Below are 12,480 nucleotides of genomic sequence, written 5' to 3' on the forward strand. Positions count from 1 at the left end.
CAAACAATGAATGTACTGACGAATTCTTATAATTCTCATTCTTTCGATAAGAGAAACTGGCTACAGGTTTTACCTCATGATAATTGTATTTTAGGCGTTCTGCTTACAAAATCTTACACAAAAAAACCCTTTTCATGATTACCCATTTCACTGAGTTATTTGATAGTTAAGAGTTGGCCAAAGAGGAACATTCTCCAGGATAAAGTCATTAGATGGGTATATATTATTTGTAAGTGCTCAATACGTCTTACATAGATGAATTTTATCATTCATAATTCTTGTACTGCGATGCACGACAATTACGTGACCATTTAAGCGTACGGCACCGATTCCAAGGGTCGCTATCTCAGGGTAAGAGACTACTGTACTAAACTCATAAGTAGAAAGTCATGCGATATTGCAACTAACAAGTCAACAGGAGATTAGGAATAAACCATTTAATTTCCATCTACGGGTTTTGCTATGTTCAAAGTGCTTCAAAATCGTGTAAAATGCTCTGAGAGGCATTGCTGAGATGCGGGTAAAATATAAGTCCTTGCAACCACATCAGTAAACATAGTTGTCGGTGGAGGAGTTGTGGCAGACTCCGTCGGTTTTGGGTAATTTGTTTTTAGTTTGGTGTATTACGGTCAGTATTGACTGTCTGATTATAAGGATGAAGAATAAAGTGGTCGAACAATGAGTAAAGGTAGTTGTCATTATCTGTCACGAGACGAATCAACAGATGAATGGTAATACTGACAGCCGCCTTTTATGCACATATTTTGTGATGATTATAGGCTCCTTAGAATTAGATAAGGTACCACAGTGCAACCGGTGCGCCAAAGGAAACTTACCGCACAAGACAGTATGTAAAGCTAGCAATCTAAGTTAATCCTCACCCAAACCTAGCTAATGGTATCCCGAAATTCAGAATACCACCAGCATTTAAGAACATTGCAGGAGGGTCGGTGAAAGTCACTTACGTTGTAGTGAAAAATCTAGTCGATTAATGAAATTCATGTGTACATTGGCAGTATAGCATATTTTTGTATATTTCTGTATGTTTCGTAATCTCCAACCCAATGCAATGCCATACACTTGAAATATCGTTTTATCAAAGTGGAGAATTCTCGTATGAAGAAACATCGTATAAGGAAAATATAACAACTAAGATTTAAATGTATAGGCCTCAGCTTACCAAGGGAGAAATAAACTTTTAGTGAGACTGTATTATTCAGACAGCATTAGCCTTACACAGTTTGGTATTGACCTGTTTCACCAGGGAGTACTTATGTCCTTTTATCTTAGCTCATAATTACTATGTAAATATCCTTATTTCTCTTGTTTCCTTTGTATCTAAAGAGGTGTATATATCTGCATTATAAGCATTATATTTTGGTATTGGGTAGTAATATATATATATATATATATATATATATATATATATATATATATATATATTTTATAAATAAATTTAAAAAATATATATTTATATTTTTTTATTATTATACTTTGTCGCTGTCTCCCATGTTAGTGAGGTAGAACAAGGAAACAGACGAAAGAATGGCCCAACCCACCCACATACACTTGTAAATACATACATGTCCACACACACACATACATACCTATACATTTCAACATATATATACATACACAGACATATACACATATACATAATTCATACTTGCTGCCTTAATTCATTCCCGTTGCCATCCTGCCACACATGAAATGACACCCCCTCCCCCCACATACCCGCGAGGTAGCGCTAGGAAAAGACAACAAAGGCCACATTCGTTCACACTCAGTCTCTAGCTTTCATGTATAATGCACCGAGACCACAGCTCCCTTTCCACATCCAGGGCTCACAAAACTTTCTTTGGTTTACCATAGATGCTTCACATGCCCTGGTTCAATCCATTGACAACATGTTGACCCCGGTATACCACATTGTTCCAATTCACTCTATTCCTTGCACACCTTTCACCCTCATGCATGTTCAGGCCCCGATCGCTCAAAATCTTTTTCACTCCATCCTTCCACCTCCAATTTGGTATTCCACTTCTCATTCCCTCCGCCTCTGACACACATATCCTGTTGGTCAATCTTTCCTCACTCATTCTCTCCATGTGACCAAATCATTTCAAAACACCCACATCTGCTCTCTCAACCACACTCTTTTTATTACCACACATCTCTCTTACCCTTTCATAACTTACTCGATCAAACCACCTCATACCATATATTGTCCACAAACATCTCATTTCCAACACATCCGCCATCCTCCACACAACTCTATCTATAGCCCACGCCTTGCAACCATATGACATTGTTGGAACCACTATTCCTTCAAACATACCCTTTCTTGCCATGGGGAGAAGGCAAAAATATTTTAGTCCCAGGACCCCCAAATCCATAATGTGCAACTGCCTGTTGGTTGACTCTTGCATTTGTGATTCACCCATCTCCTAGTCTTGTTTCATATAGAATCTGCATTTTCACTATCATTCATTTACTATGAATATTCTGTGATTTCTTAAGCTTTCCACATAGCAATCCTAGGTGGCCATGATTATTTTGTTTCAAACAAGTACATTGCCCTCAATATCCTCACTCAGAAATTTGGTCTGTCCTGATTCAGTATCCCCCAGTTCCAGTTTAACTGCCAGCATTGCAGAGGTCATTTTCTCAGCCCTAGAATTATTTTCTAATTTCACCCTCCATTCCCTTCTGAATTCTCTTATACTTGCTTGAGCTATTATTCCTCCCAGAGAAGCCCTGTGTTCCCACACTTTTGTTGTTTTAGATGTCCTTTTGTTTTGATTTTGTAGTGATGTTTTATGATAATGTCATCATTATGACATGAGGAGCTAAAGCTAGAATGGACATATGAATGCCATAATGGACCAGTTAATGTTACGACATCACATATGTTTTGTATATTTTGATATGATGATATAAAAGATATCCAAGATGTAGTTTTTGAAGCCAAGCACATTAATCAGTTGGAAGGCTCTGCCCTCTTTACCCCTGATTAGTCTAACTCATTGTAACTCACATGGGAGACATGATATAATTTCAGAACATATGAGATATGTATGATCTCAGAGCATTAAGCAATCCATTATGGCAATTTATGTCTTCAATGACTGCATACCACTTTGTTTTTGGTGATGGATTGTCCTAAATGTTGGACTGGCCTGTATGACAGTAGACTGTGCCTTTTATTAAAAGAAAGGCTTGTTACTGTTGGTACATTAATGACATAACTAATGAAATATATGCATGATCTTAGGAATAGTGAAATTGCTTATAGAGGATGTTAGATTCTTTTTCTTGTCCAAATCGTGCAGTGGTCAGTGTCCTGATGATATTTGGTTTTTGTTTTGCCTTTGCATTGATGTTATTGGTTTGGAGAGTGAATGTTGCATAGAATGCCTAGAATGGGTAGTTTTTGTCCTGGAAGTGATTGTCCATGCAAGGTGAATGGCGGGTGTAAGCTGGATTGAGTCTGTTTAGGGTTAAAAGAGTGATTGAAGACTTCTGTGGAGGTGCATACATGCTTTTCTGGGTGGGCCATCATACCAGGTGTGTAACATATTGGTGCATGCTTGTTGATGTCAGTGTGGTGTTTGGATGTTGTGATATGATTGTTAGGTCATCTGCATATGAAATGACCTTAATGTTGTGGTTTCCTAGAGGTAATTGGAAGTCATGTAGGAAGAGACTTAGAGAAAGAATTGCCCTTGAGGAACTCCATTTTATAGTCTAAGTGTTTTAGAGGTGAACCATTGTGAGTGACTCTGCTATGGTGGCCGTTTATGAAATTAGCCAACTACTGTTAATTCTTTTTGTGGAAGGTGGTGTCAAGTGTCTTTTGTGTGAGGATGTGCTGGTGGACAGTTGTAAATGCTTTGTTGATGTTTGTTGTTATTGTATTATGCAGGATGGGGGCTGTGATTGGTTGAAGCAATCAAAGATATGTTGTGTGAGGTCACTGTGGTGAGGTGGTTGGATCTGAAGCATGTTGTATGGTTTAGAGTAGGATGTTTTTGTTTGCTTTTATTGGGATCAGTTTTACACAGAGTATGGATAAAGGTGATAAAAGTCAAATAGGGTGGTAGGAGGTGGTTTCTAGGGTTTTAAGATTGGTGTTTTATTGATAAGTTTTCAGATGTTGGGGATTTTGTGTTGCCAGGGTTGATTGAAGATATCTGTAAGCTATTCATTATGACAAATGTGTGAATTGGGATGGTGAGTAAATATGGAGAGAGCTTCTGAGTTTTATTTGTGTAATGTTTCAGCTTGCATAGATTCTCTGAAGAATGCCCCCGCACATGCTAAAATGTTAGAAGAATAACATTTAGAAGCTCTTCCCTATGTTTATGTCTGTAAGTGCTTGGTTTGCAAATCGGCCAAAGCAGTTTATGTGAATGTTTGATGTGGTCTCAAGACCTCTAGCAGGAGAGTTCTCTTAGGTTTTAATTGCTTGTACTTTTAGGAGTGAAGGATGGGTGAACAGTTGTTTCTGGATTCACTCTATGTAGGGTCTTCATGGCTTTTCTGTTTGGGAGTGAGGTTGGTTTGTGACTGAATTATAGTAGTGTCTAATGAGTATGTTTGTTTGTATTGTAGAAGGAATGTCATTGCAATGGGTCTTGAATGCTTCATGAATGGGGAATGGATTGATGTAAGTGTGGATATTATTTAACATGTACCAGAGTTGGTTGCTGTGGGTGGTCTTTTCCATTGTGTTGAGGAAGAAGTGCCAATTTTCAGTTTGTCTCAGTGATTAGGTTAGTGATAGTGTTATTTAGAGTTTGTATTTGTTCTCTGGTTTTGTCTTTGTTTCCTTGTTTTATAAGGTGTGTAATGTAGGGAGAAGTTTGGGTGATATTTCTTTAACATCTATGCAGAAGTTTGTTTCCATGTACTCTGTGAAGGCTGGCCAGTTTGCTTTCCTGTTGTTTGTGTTTTTTGATATGTATGTAGTTGGTAGGCCATTTGGAGTGTTACTAGTCTAGATATGTAAATGTATTATTAGTCTTTTAAGATTTCCTTGTCTCATTTTAGTGCAGTTGGATAAGTGATATGATAAACCTGAGTTATGAAATGTTTACGTTGGAAGTTACAGATCCATTGTCCTTATAGGAGCCTTTTGGCTTAATTAAGGGCTGGGCTGAAAATCACCATATTGGCATCTTCTCCATAGTGTTGTGTTTAGAATACTTTTATTATTACTAAAACTATGAATGATGAGTTCAGTGAATAATGTATATGTTAGTTAAATAGATGGAGATGAATTTACACCTGCTCAGAAAATGTTTTAAATTCAGCATTTGGCTAGGTGCTGAATTATTGTTGAAAATATGTTCTACCTCCAAATAACAGCTTTCTAACTTATAGTGGAAAATTCATGTGGTGAAAGTAATAACTTCATGGAATGAGCTAAACTGTAAATTTGGAGCTACCAACTTTACACCTATACTAAACTTATATTTTTCTTGTGTATGTCAGAGCTTAGGTGAATGGTGGAGTTGGTAAGCTGGATATGGTGAGCCGGGTGGATCAGATCTATCGTAGTATTCTCCTGACAAAGTTTTTTGTCCGTGGATGGGGCAAGCCTGAAAATCTTCGTAGGATTTTTGCTTTTCGGAAGATTCTTTCTAACCGTGAGACTTGTCAGCAACTAGTGGACAAGAATCATCAAGTTACTATTAATAAGGTGAGTGTTTTTGTGGATATTATAGATCAATGAATATAGAATCAATGATGGATTGATAGTCATGAAATTTATGGTACCTGGTCAACAATTTTTTTCAGAGAAATATGGTAGGTAATACTAATGATTGTAACATTTTATTGAATGTACTCAGAGTGCACTGAGATAAGAGATAAGATGTTAGAATGTGGCACAGAATGTAGAAGAAAAATGCAGTGACAGTTTTCATGTCATTATCAATGTGTTTATCTACTTATCCGGTATGTTGTCTCCTGCTTTTGAACAAGGCTGTCCTTGGAAAGCTCCCATACAGACTTATCCTTTATTATTCTCATACATTTGTTCATGCCAGTGCTATTTTACTTAGCTTTATCTTCCCAGTTCATTCAAGGTGTTCCGTTTTCCACTACTTCTCTTTCCTTCATTCATAGAAAATGCATTCTCTAATTAATTTTTTTGCATTGTTCCTTTCCACATGCCTATACCCTTTCAAACAACTTTCTCTGTGCCTGATGCTCTGCTACATTTTCCTCTTACATCCCCATTCTTATCCTGTTCAGTCTTTCATAGACAGAAAAAAAAACTCTCCAGTGCATCCACTTTTCCTGTTATTTTTCCTACCTTCTTTTGTAGCACTGATACATTAGAGGAGGCAGAGCTATGCATACTTGACCCTCTGACCAATAAGCTTCTATTTTGTCTCATTATTATGCTTTTGTGAACATATGCAGCATGTTGACTTTGGTAATATGGGATATTTTGGTATCAATAATTCTGTCATCGAGAATAATCATATCCAGAAAATGGTTCATGATTTCCATTATCTTGGTATTAAAATGTGCACAAGAGCATTCAGATCCTCAAAAATTAAAGTCTGTATGCAGATCTTGGAAGCTCTCCATGAATCTAAGGTGCAGAAAACTTGGCTCAAAGTATCTTTGGATTTAGATGCACACCATCTAACCCAACCAATAAGTATTTTTTTTGCTGAGAGGCTTGAGGTATTTGATCAACATCCAAAGCCATTCATGGGAGTGATTTGGATATGTTTTCAATTCCAGAAGTGGGTTTTGCTTGGTTCCACCAGAGAAGTTTTATGAGATCAAATTTTGCAGGTGGTGGGTGAAAGCAACAAAAAAGAACTTTGCTTTAGTAACAACACAATGTAAGTTTCCTTTAATAAAATAGGAATAATGCAGACAGAATAAAGATATTTACTGATGACTCAGAGTGTGTTGATGAAGGTTTTGCTATAGTTTTTGAAGAAGAATCTCAGACAAATATATCAAATAGTTTTCTATATATATTGCAGACCTACATGGTGTTCAAGCTGCTCTTAAATTGGAGCTGAATAGAAAAATATAATCTGATGTTATTTCCAGATTTCATTCCTGGGAGTATCAAACTGCCCTCCATGGCATCACATAGCTCAAAAAGTCTAAGACGACTGTAAGAATCCACTCAAAGCATAAGTGTGTTGAATTCTGCTGGTGTCATTATGGACTTGATGGTGTCATCAGTAATGAAATAAGCAGATGCTGAGGCTTAAGCAGCTGTAGTTAGCACTCTCTGCACAATTGTTATGCCTCAATGATTTTATGGTTAGAACGATAATTATACTAGATGTGAATGGCAAGCTAGATGACATTGGAAGCCCAAATGAATAAACAAACTGTGAAAGATAATGAAATTAGTTGAAGTATGGTGTTCCTCCTTCAATAGGTATTGCCTTTTTGAAGTAGCTCTTTGTCAACTATGTAATTGTCATCCCATATTGTTCCATGATAACTTAATGGAGCGGAGGTCTGCCTTGGTTTGCAACCTCATGGAATACATACTCAGTGCCAAATATACAGGATTCTGATTCAATTATGAATTATATTGTAACAGCAGAAGACATACATTTTTGAAATTATTTATTTTATTTATTATACTTTGTCGCTGTCTCCCGCGTTTGCGAGGTAGCGCAAGGAAACAGACGAAAGAAATGCCCCCCCCCCCAGAAAATTCTGGGGGCCTTGAAGAATGTGTGGAAGTCGAGAACATTATCTCGGAAAGCAAAAATGGGTATGTTTGAAGGAATAGTGGTTCCAACAATGTTGTATGGTTGCGAGGCGTGGGCTATGGATAGAGTTGTGCGCAGGAGGATGGATGTGCTGGAAATGAGATGTTTGAGGACAATGTGTGGTGTGAGGTGGTTTGATCGAGTGAGTAACGTAAGGGTAAGAGAGATGTGTGGAAATAAAAAGAGCGTGGTTGAGAGAGCAGAAGAGGGTGTTTTGAAGTGGTTTGGGCACATGGAGAGAATGAGTGAGGAAAGATTGACCAAGAGGATATATGTGTCGGAGGTGGAGGGAACGAGGAGAAGAGGGAGACCAAATTGGAGGTGGAAAGATGGAGTGAAAAAGATTTTGTGTGATCGGGGCCTGAACATGCAGGAGGGTGAAAGGAGGGCAAGGAATAGAGTGAATTGGAGCGATGTGGTATACCGGGGTTGACGTGCTGTCAGTGGATTGAATCAAGGCATGTGAAGCGTCTGGGGTAAACCATGGAAAGCTGTGTAGGTATGTATATTTGCGTGTGTGGACGTATGTATATACATGTGTATGGGGGGGGGGGTTGGGCCATTTCTTTCGTCTGTTTCCTTGCGCTACCTCGCAAACGCGGGAGACAGCGACAAAGTATAATAAAAAAATAACATAATGACATGGATACTGCACCTAATTTTTCCCAGAACTCACGTCCAGATTGCCCACTGATCTTTCCATTTACCCATTTGCCTTCAGTTTCAGAAACCATTTGTTGATATTGCTGTTGGGTAAAACTGTACACTTCTGTTAACTTGTACATTATTGATTTGTGATTTGGCTCAGTTTGAATGAAGTAAGATGATTATAAATGAATGAGGAATGGGGAATTTTATATTATGAATTACTGGAACTTTTTTTTCATTTAAATCATAAAAGAAATGAGAAGAATTTTGTAATATTTTGAATGTATGAAATATATTTAGAATCCTTTTACAAATATGTATGAAAAAGATACTTATTTTTTTTATTTTTTATTGTACTTGATTGCCATTTCCTGCATCAGCAAGGTAGCCCTAGGAAACAGATGAAGAATGGCCCATCCACTCGTATACACATATACATAAACGCCCATACATGCACATTTTTAATTTTTTTTTTTTTTTGCTTTGTCGCTGTCTCCCGTGTTAGCGAGGTATCGCAAGGAAACAGACGAAAGAATGGCCCAACCCACCCACATACACATGTATATACATACATGTCCACACACGCAAATATACATGCCTATACATATCAATGTACACATATATATACACACACAGACATATACATATATACACATGTACATAATTCATATTGTCTCCCTTTATTTATTCCCATTGCCACCCCGCCACACATGGAATAACAACCCCCTCCCCCCTCATGTGTGCGAGGTAGCGCTAGGAAAAGACAACAAAGGCCCCATTCGTTCATACTCAGTCTCTAGCTGTCATGTAATAATGCACCAAAACCACAGCTCCCTTTCCACATCCAGGCCCCACAGAACTTAACATGGTTTACCCCAGATGCTTCACATGCCCTGGTTCAATCCATTGACAGCATGTTGACCCCGGTATACCACATCGTTCCAGTTCACTCTATTCCTCGCATGCCTTTCACCCTCCTGCATGTTCAGGCCCTGATCACTCAAAATCTTTTTCACTCCATCTTTCCACCTCCAATTTGGTCTCCCACTTCTCCTCGTTCCCTCTACCTCTGACACATATATCCTCTTGGTCAGTCTTTCCTCACTCATTCTCTCCATATGACCAAACCATTTCAAAACACCCTCTTCTGCCCTCTCAACCATACTCTTTTTATTTCCACACATCTCTCTTACCCTTACATTACTTACACGATCAAACCATCTCACACCACATATTGTCCTCAAACATCTCATTTCCAGCACATCCACCCTCCTGCGCACAACTTTATCCATAGCCCATGCCTCGCAGCCATACAACATTGTTGGAACCACTATTCCTTCAAACATACCCATTTTTGCTTTCCGAGATAATGTTCTCGACTTCCAAACACTCTTCAAGGCTCCCAGAATTTTCGCCCCCTCCTCCACCCTATGATTCACTTCCGCTTCTATGGTTCTATCCCCTGCCAGATCCACTCCCAGATATCTAAAACACTTTACTTCCTCCAGTTTTTCTCCATTCAAACTTACCTCCCAATTGACTTGACCCTCAACCCTACTGTACCTAATAACCATGCTCTTATTCACTTTTACTCTTAACTTTCCTCTTTCACACACTTTACTAAACTCAGTCACCAGCTTCTGCAGTTTCTCACATGAATCAGCCACCAGCGCTTTATCATCAGCGAACAACAACTGACTCACTTCCCAAGCTCTCTCATCGAGAACAGACTGCATACTTGCCCCTCTTTCCAAAACTCTTGCATTCACCTCCCTAACAACCCCATCCATAAACAAATTAAACAACCATGGAGACATCACACACCCCAGCCGCAAACCTACATTCACTGAGAACCAATCACTTTCCTCTCTTCCTACACGTACACATGCCTTACATCCTTGATAAAAACATGCACATATACATAAATATACAATCAATATTCCTTGGGATAGGGGAGAAAGAATACTTCCTACGCATTCCCCGCGTGTCGTAGAAGGCGACTAAAGGGGATGGGAGCTAGAAACCCTCCCCTCCGTGTATTTTAACTTTCTAAAAGGGGAAATAGAAGAAGGAGTTGTGCAGGGAGTGCTCATCCTCCTCGAAGGCTCAGATTGGGGTGTCTAAATGTGTATGGATGTAACCAAGATAAGAAAAAAAGGAGAGATAGGTAGTATGTTTGATGAAAGGAATCTGGATGTTTTGGCTCTGAGTGAAACAAAGCTCAAGGGTAAAGGGGAAGAGTGGTTTGAGAATGTTTTGGGAGCAAAGTCAGGGATCGGAGAGAGGACAAGAGCAGAGGAAGGAGTAGCACTACCTCTGAAACAGTTGTGGGAGTATGTGATAGAGTGTAAGAAAGTAAACTCTAGATTGATATGGGTAAAACTGAAAGTTGATGGAGAGAGATGGGTGATTATTGGTGCCTATACACCTGGGCATGAGAAGAAAGATCATGAGAGGCAAGTGTTTTGGGAGCAGCTGAATGAGCGTGTTAGCAGTTTTGGTGCACGAGACCGGGTCATAGTGATGGGTGATTTGAAGGCAAAGGTGAGTAATGTGGCAGTTGAGGGAATAATTGGTGTACATGGGGTGCTCAGTGTTGTAAATGGAATTGATGAAGAGCTTGTAGATTTGTGTGCTGAAAAAGGACTGGTGATTGCGAATACCTGATTTAAAAAGAGAGATATACATATGTTTGTAAGTAGGAGAGATGGCCAGAGAGCATTCTTGGATTACATGTTAATTGATAGGTGCATGAAAGAGGGACTTTTGAATGTCAGTGTGTTGAGAGGTGCAACTGGAGGGATGTCTGATTATTATCTTGTGGAGGCAAGGGTGAAGATTTGTAGAGGTTTTCAGAAAAGAAGAGAGAATGTTGGGGTAAAGAGAGTGGTGAGAGTGAGCTAGGGAAGGAGACTTGTGAGAGGAAGTACCAAGAGAGACTGAGCGCAGAATGGAAAAAGGTGAGAGCAAAGGACATAAGGGGAGTGGGGGAGGAATGGGATGTATTTAGGGAAGCAGTAATGGCTTGCGCAAAAGATGCTTGTGGTATGAGAAGTGTGGGGGGTGGGCAGATTAGAAAGGATAGTGAGTTGTGGGATGAAGAAGTAAGATTATTAGTGAAAGAGAAGAGAGAGGCATTTGGACAATTTTTGCAGGGAAATAGTGCAAATGACTGAGTTATGTATAAAAGAAAGAGGCAGGAGGTTAAGAGAAAGGTGCAAGAGGTGAAAAAGAGGGCAAATGAGAATTGGGGTGAGTGAGTATCATTAAATTTCAGGGAGAATAAAAAGATGTTTTGGAAGGAGGTAAATAAAGTGTGTAAGACAAGAGAACAAATGGGAACATCAGTGAAGGGGGCTAATGGGGAGGTAATAACAAGTAGTGGTGATGTGAGGAGATGGAGTGAGTATTTTGAAGGCTTGTTGAATGTGTTTGATGATAGAGTGGCAGATATAGGGTGTTTTGGTTGAGGTGGTGTGCGAAGTGAGAAGGTCAGGGAGAATGATTTTGTAAACAAAGAAGAGGTAGTGAAAGCTTTGTGGGAGATGAAAGCCAGCAAGGCGGTGGGTTTGGATGGTATTGCAGTGGAAGTTATTAGAAATTGGAGTGAGTGTGTTGTTGACTGGTTGTTGAGGATATTCAATGTATGTACGGCTCATGGTGAAGTGCCTGAGGATTGGATGAATGCATGCATAGTGCCTTTGTACAAAGGCAAAGGGGATAAAGGTGAGTACTCATATTACAGAGGTATAAGTTTGTTGAGTATATTTGGGAACTATATGGAAGGGTATTGATTGAGAGGGTGAAGGTATATATGGATCATCAGACTGGGGAAGAGTAGTGTGGTTTCAGAAGTGGTAGAGGATGTGTGTATCAGGTGTTTGCTTTGAAAATGTATGTGAGAAATACTTAGAAAAACAGATGAATTTGTATGTAGGGTTTATGGATCTGGAGAAAGCAGAGATTCCCTGTGGAAGGTATTAAGAGTATATGGTGTGGGAGGCAAGTTACTAGCAGTGAAAAGTTTTTATCGAGGATGTAAGGCATGTGCACATGTAGGAAGAGA

At 39.1% G+C, this 12,480-nt stretch overlaps 1 protein-coding gene across 8 annotated transcripts in view; it reads left to right on the plus strand.

Annotated features, from left to right (window-relative positions):
* The first annotated feature begins 221 nt into the window (after positions 1-221).
* LOC139750180 (protein ABHD18) overlaps positions 222-12,480 on the plus strand; it is a 429,672-nt gene continuing 417,413 nt past the window's right edge. For 6 of the 8 annotated variants that reach the window (XR_011713094.1, XR_011713098.1, XR_011713099.1 and 3 more), the window contains exons 1-2: positions 443-599; positions 5,497-5,704. Coding sequence is in view for 3 of the 8 variants with exons in the window: in XM_071664581.1 (XP_071520682.1) it covers positions 5,531-5,704 (174 nt within the window). In the remaining 5 variants the exon portion in view is untranslated. Of the gene's footprint in view, positions 352-442; positions 600-828; positions 848-5,496; positions 5,705-12,480 lie in introns of those variants that run through there. The other 2 variants (XR_011713095.1, XR_011713097.1) reach the window with 2 other exon arrangements.

Source organism: Panulirus ornatus, chromosome 1 (assembly GCF_036320965.1).
Source record: "Panulirus ornatus isolate Po-2019 chromosome 1, ASM3632096v1, whole genome shotgun sequence".
Taxonomy (NCBI): domain Eukaryota; kingdom Metazoa; phylum Arthropoda; class Malacostraca; order Decapoda; family Palinuridae; genus Panulirus; species Panulirus ornatus.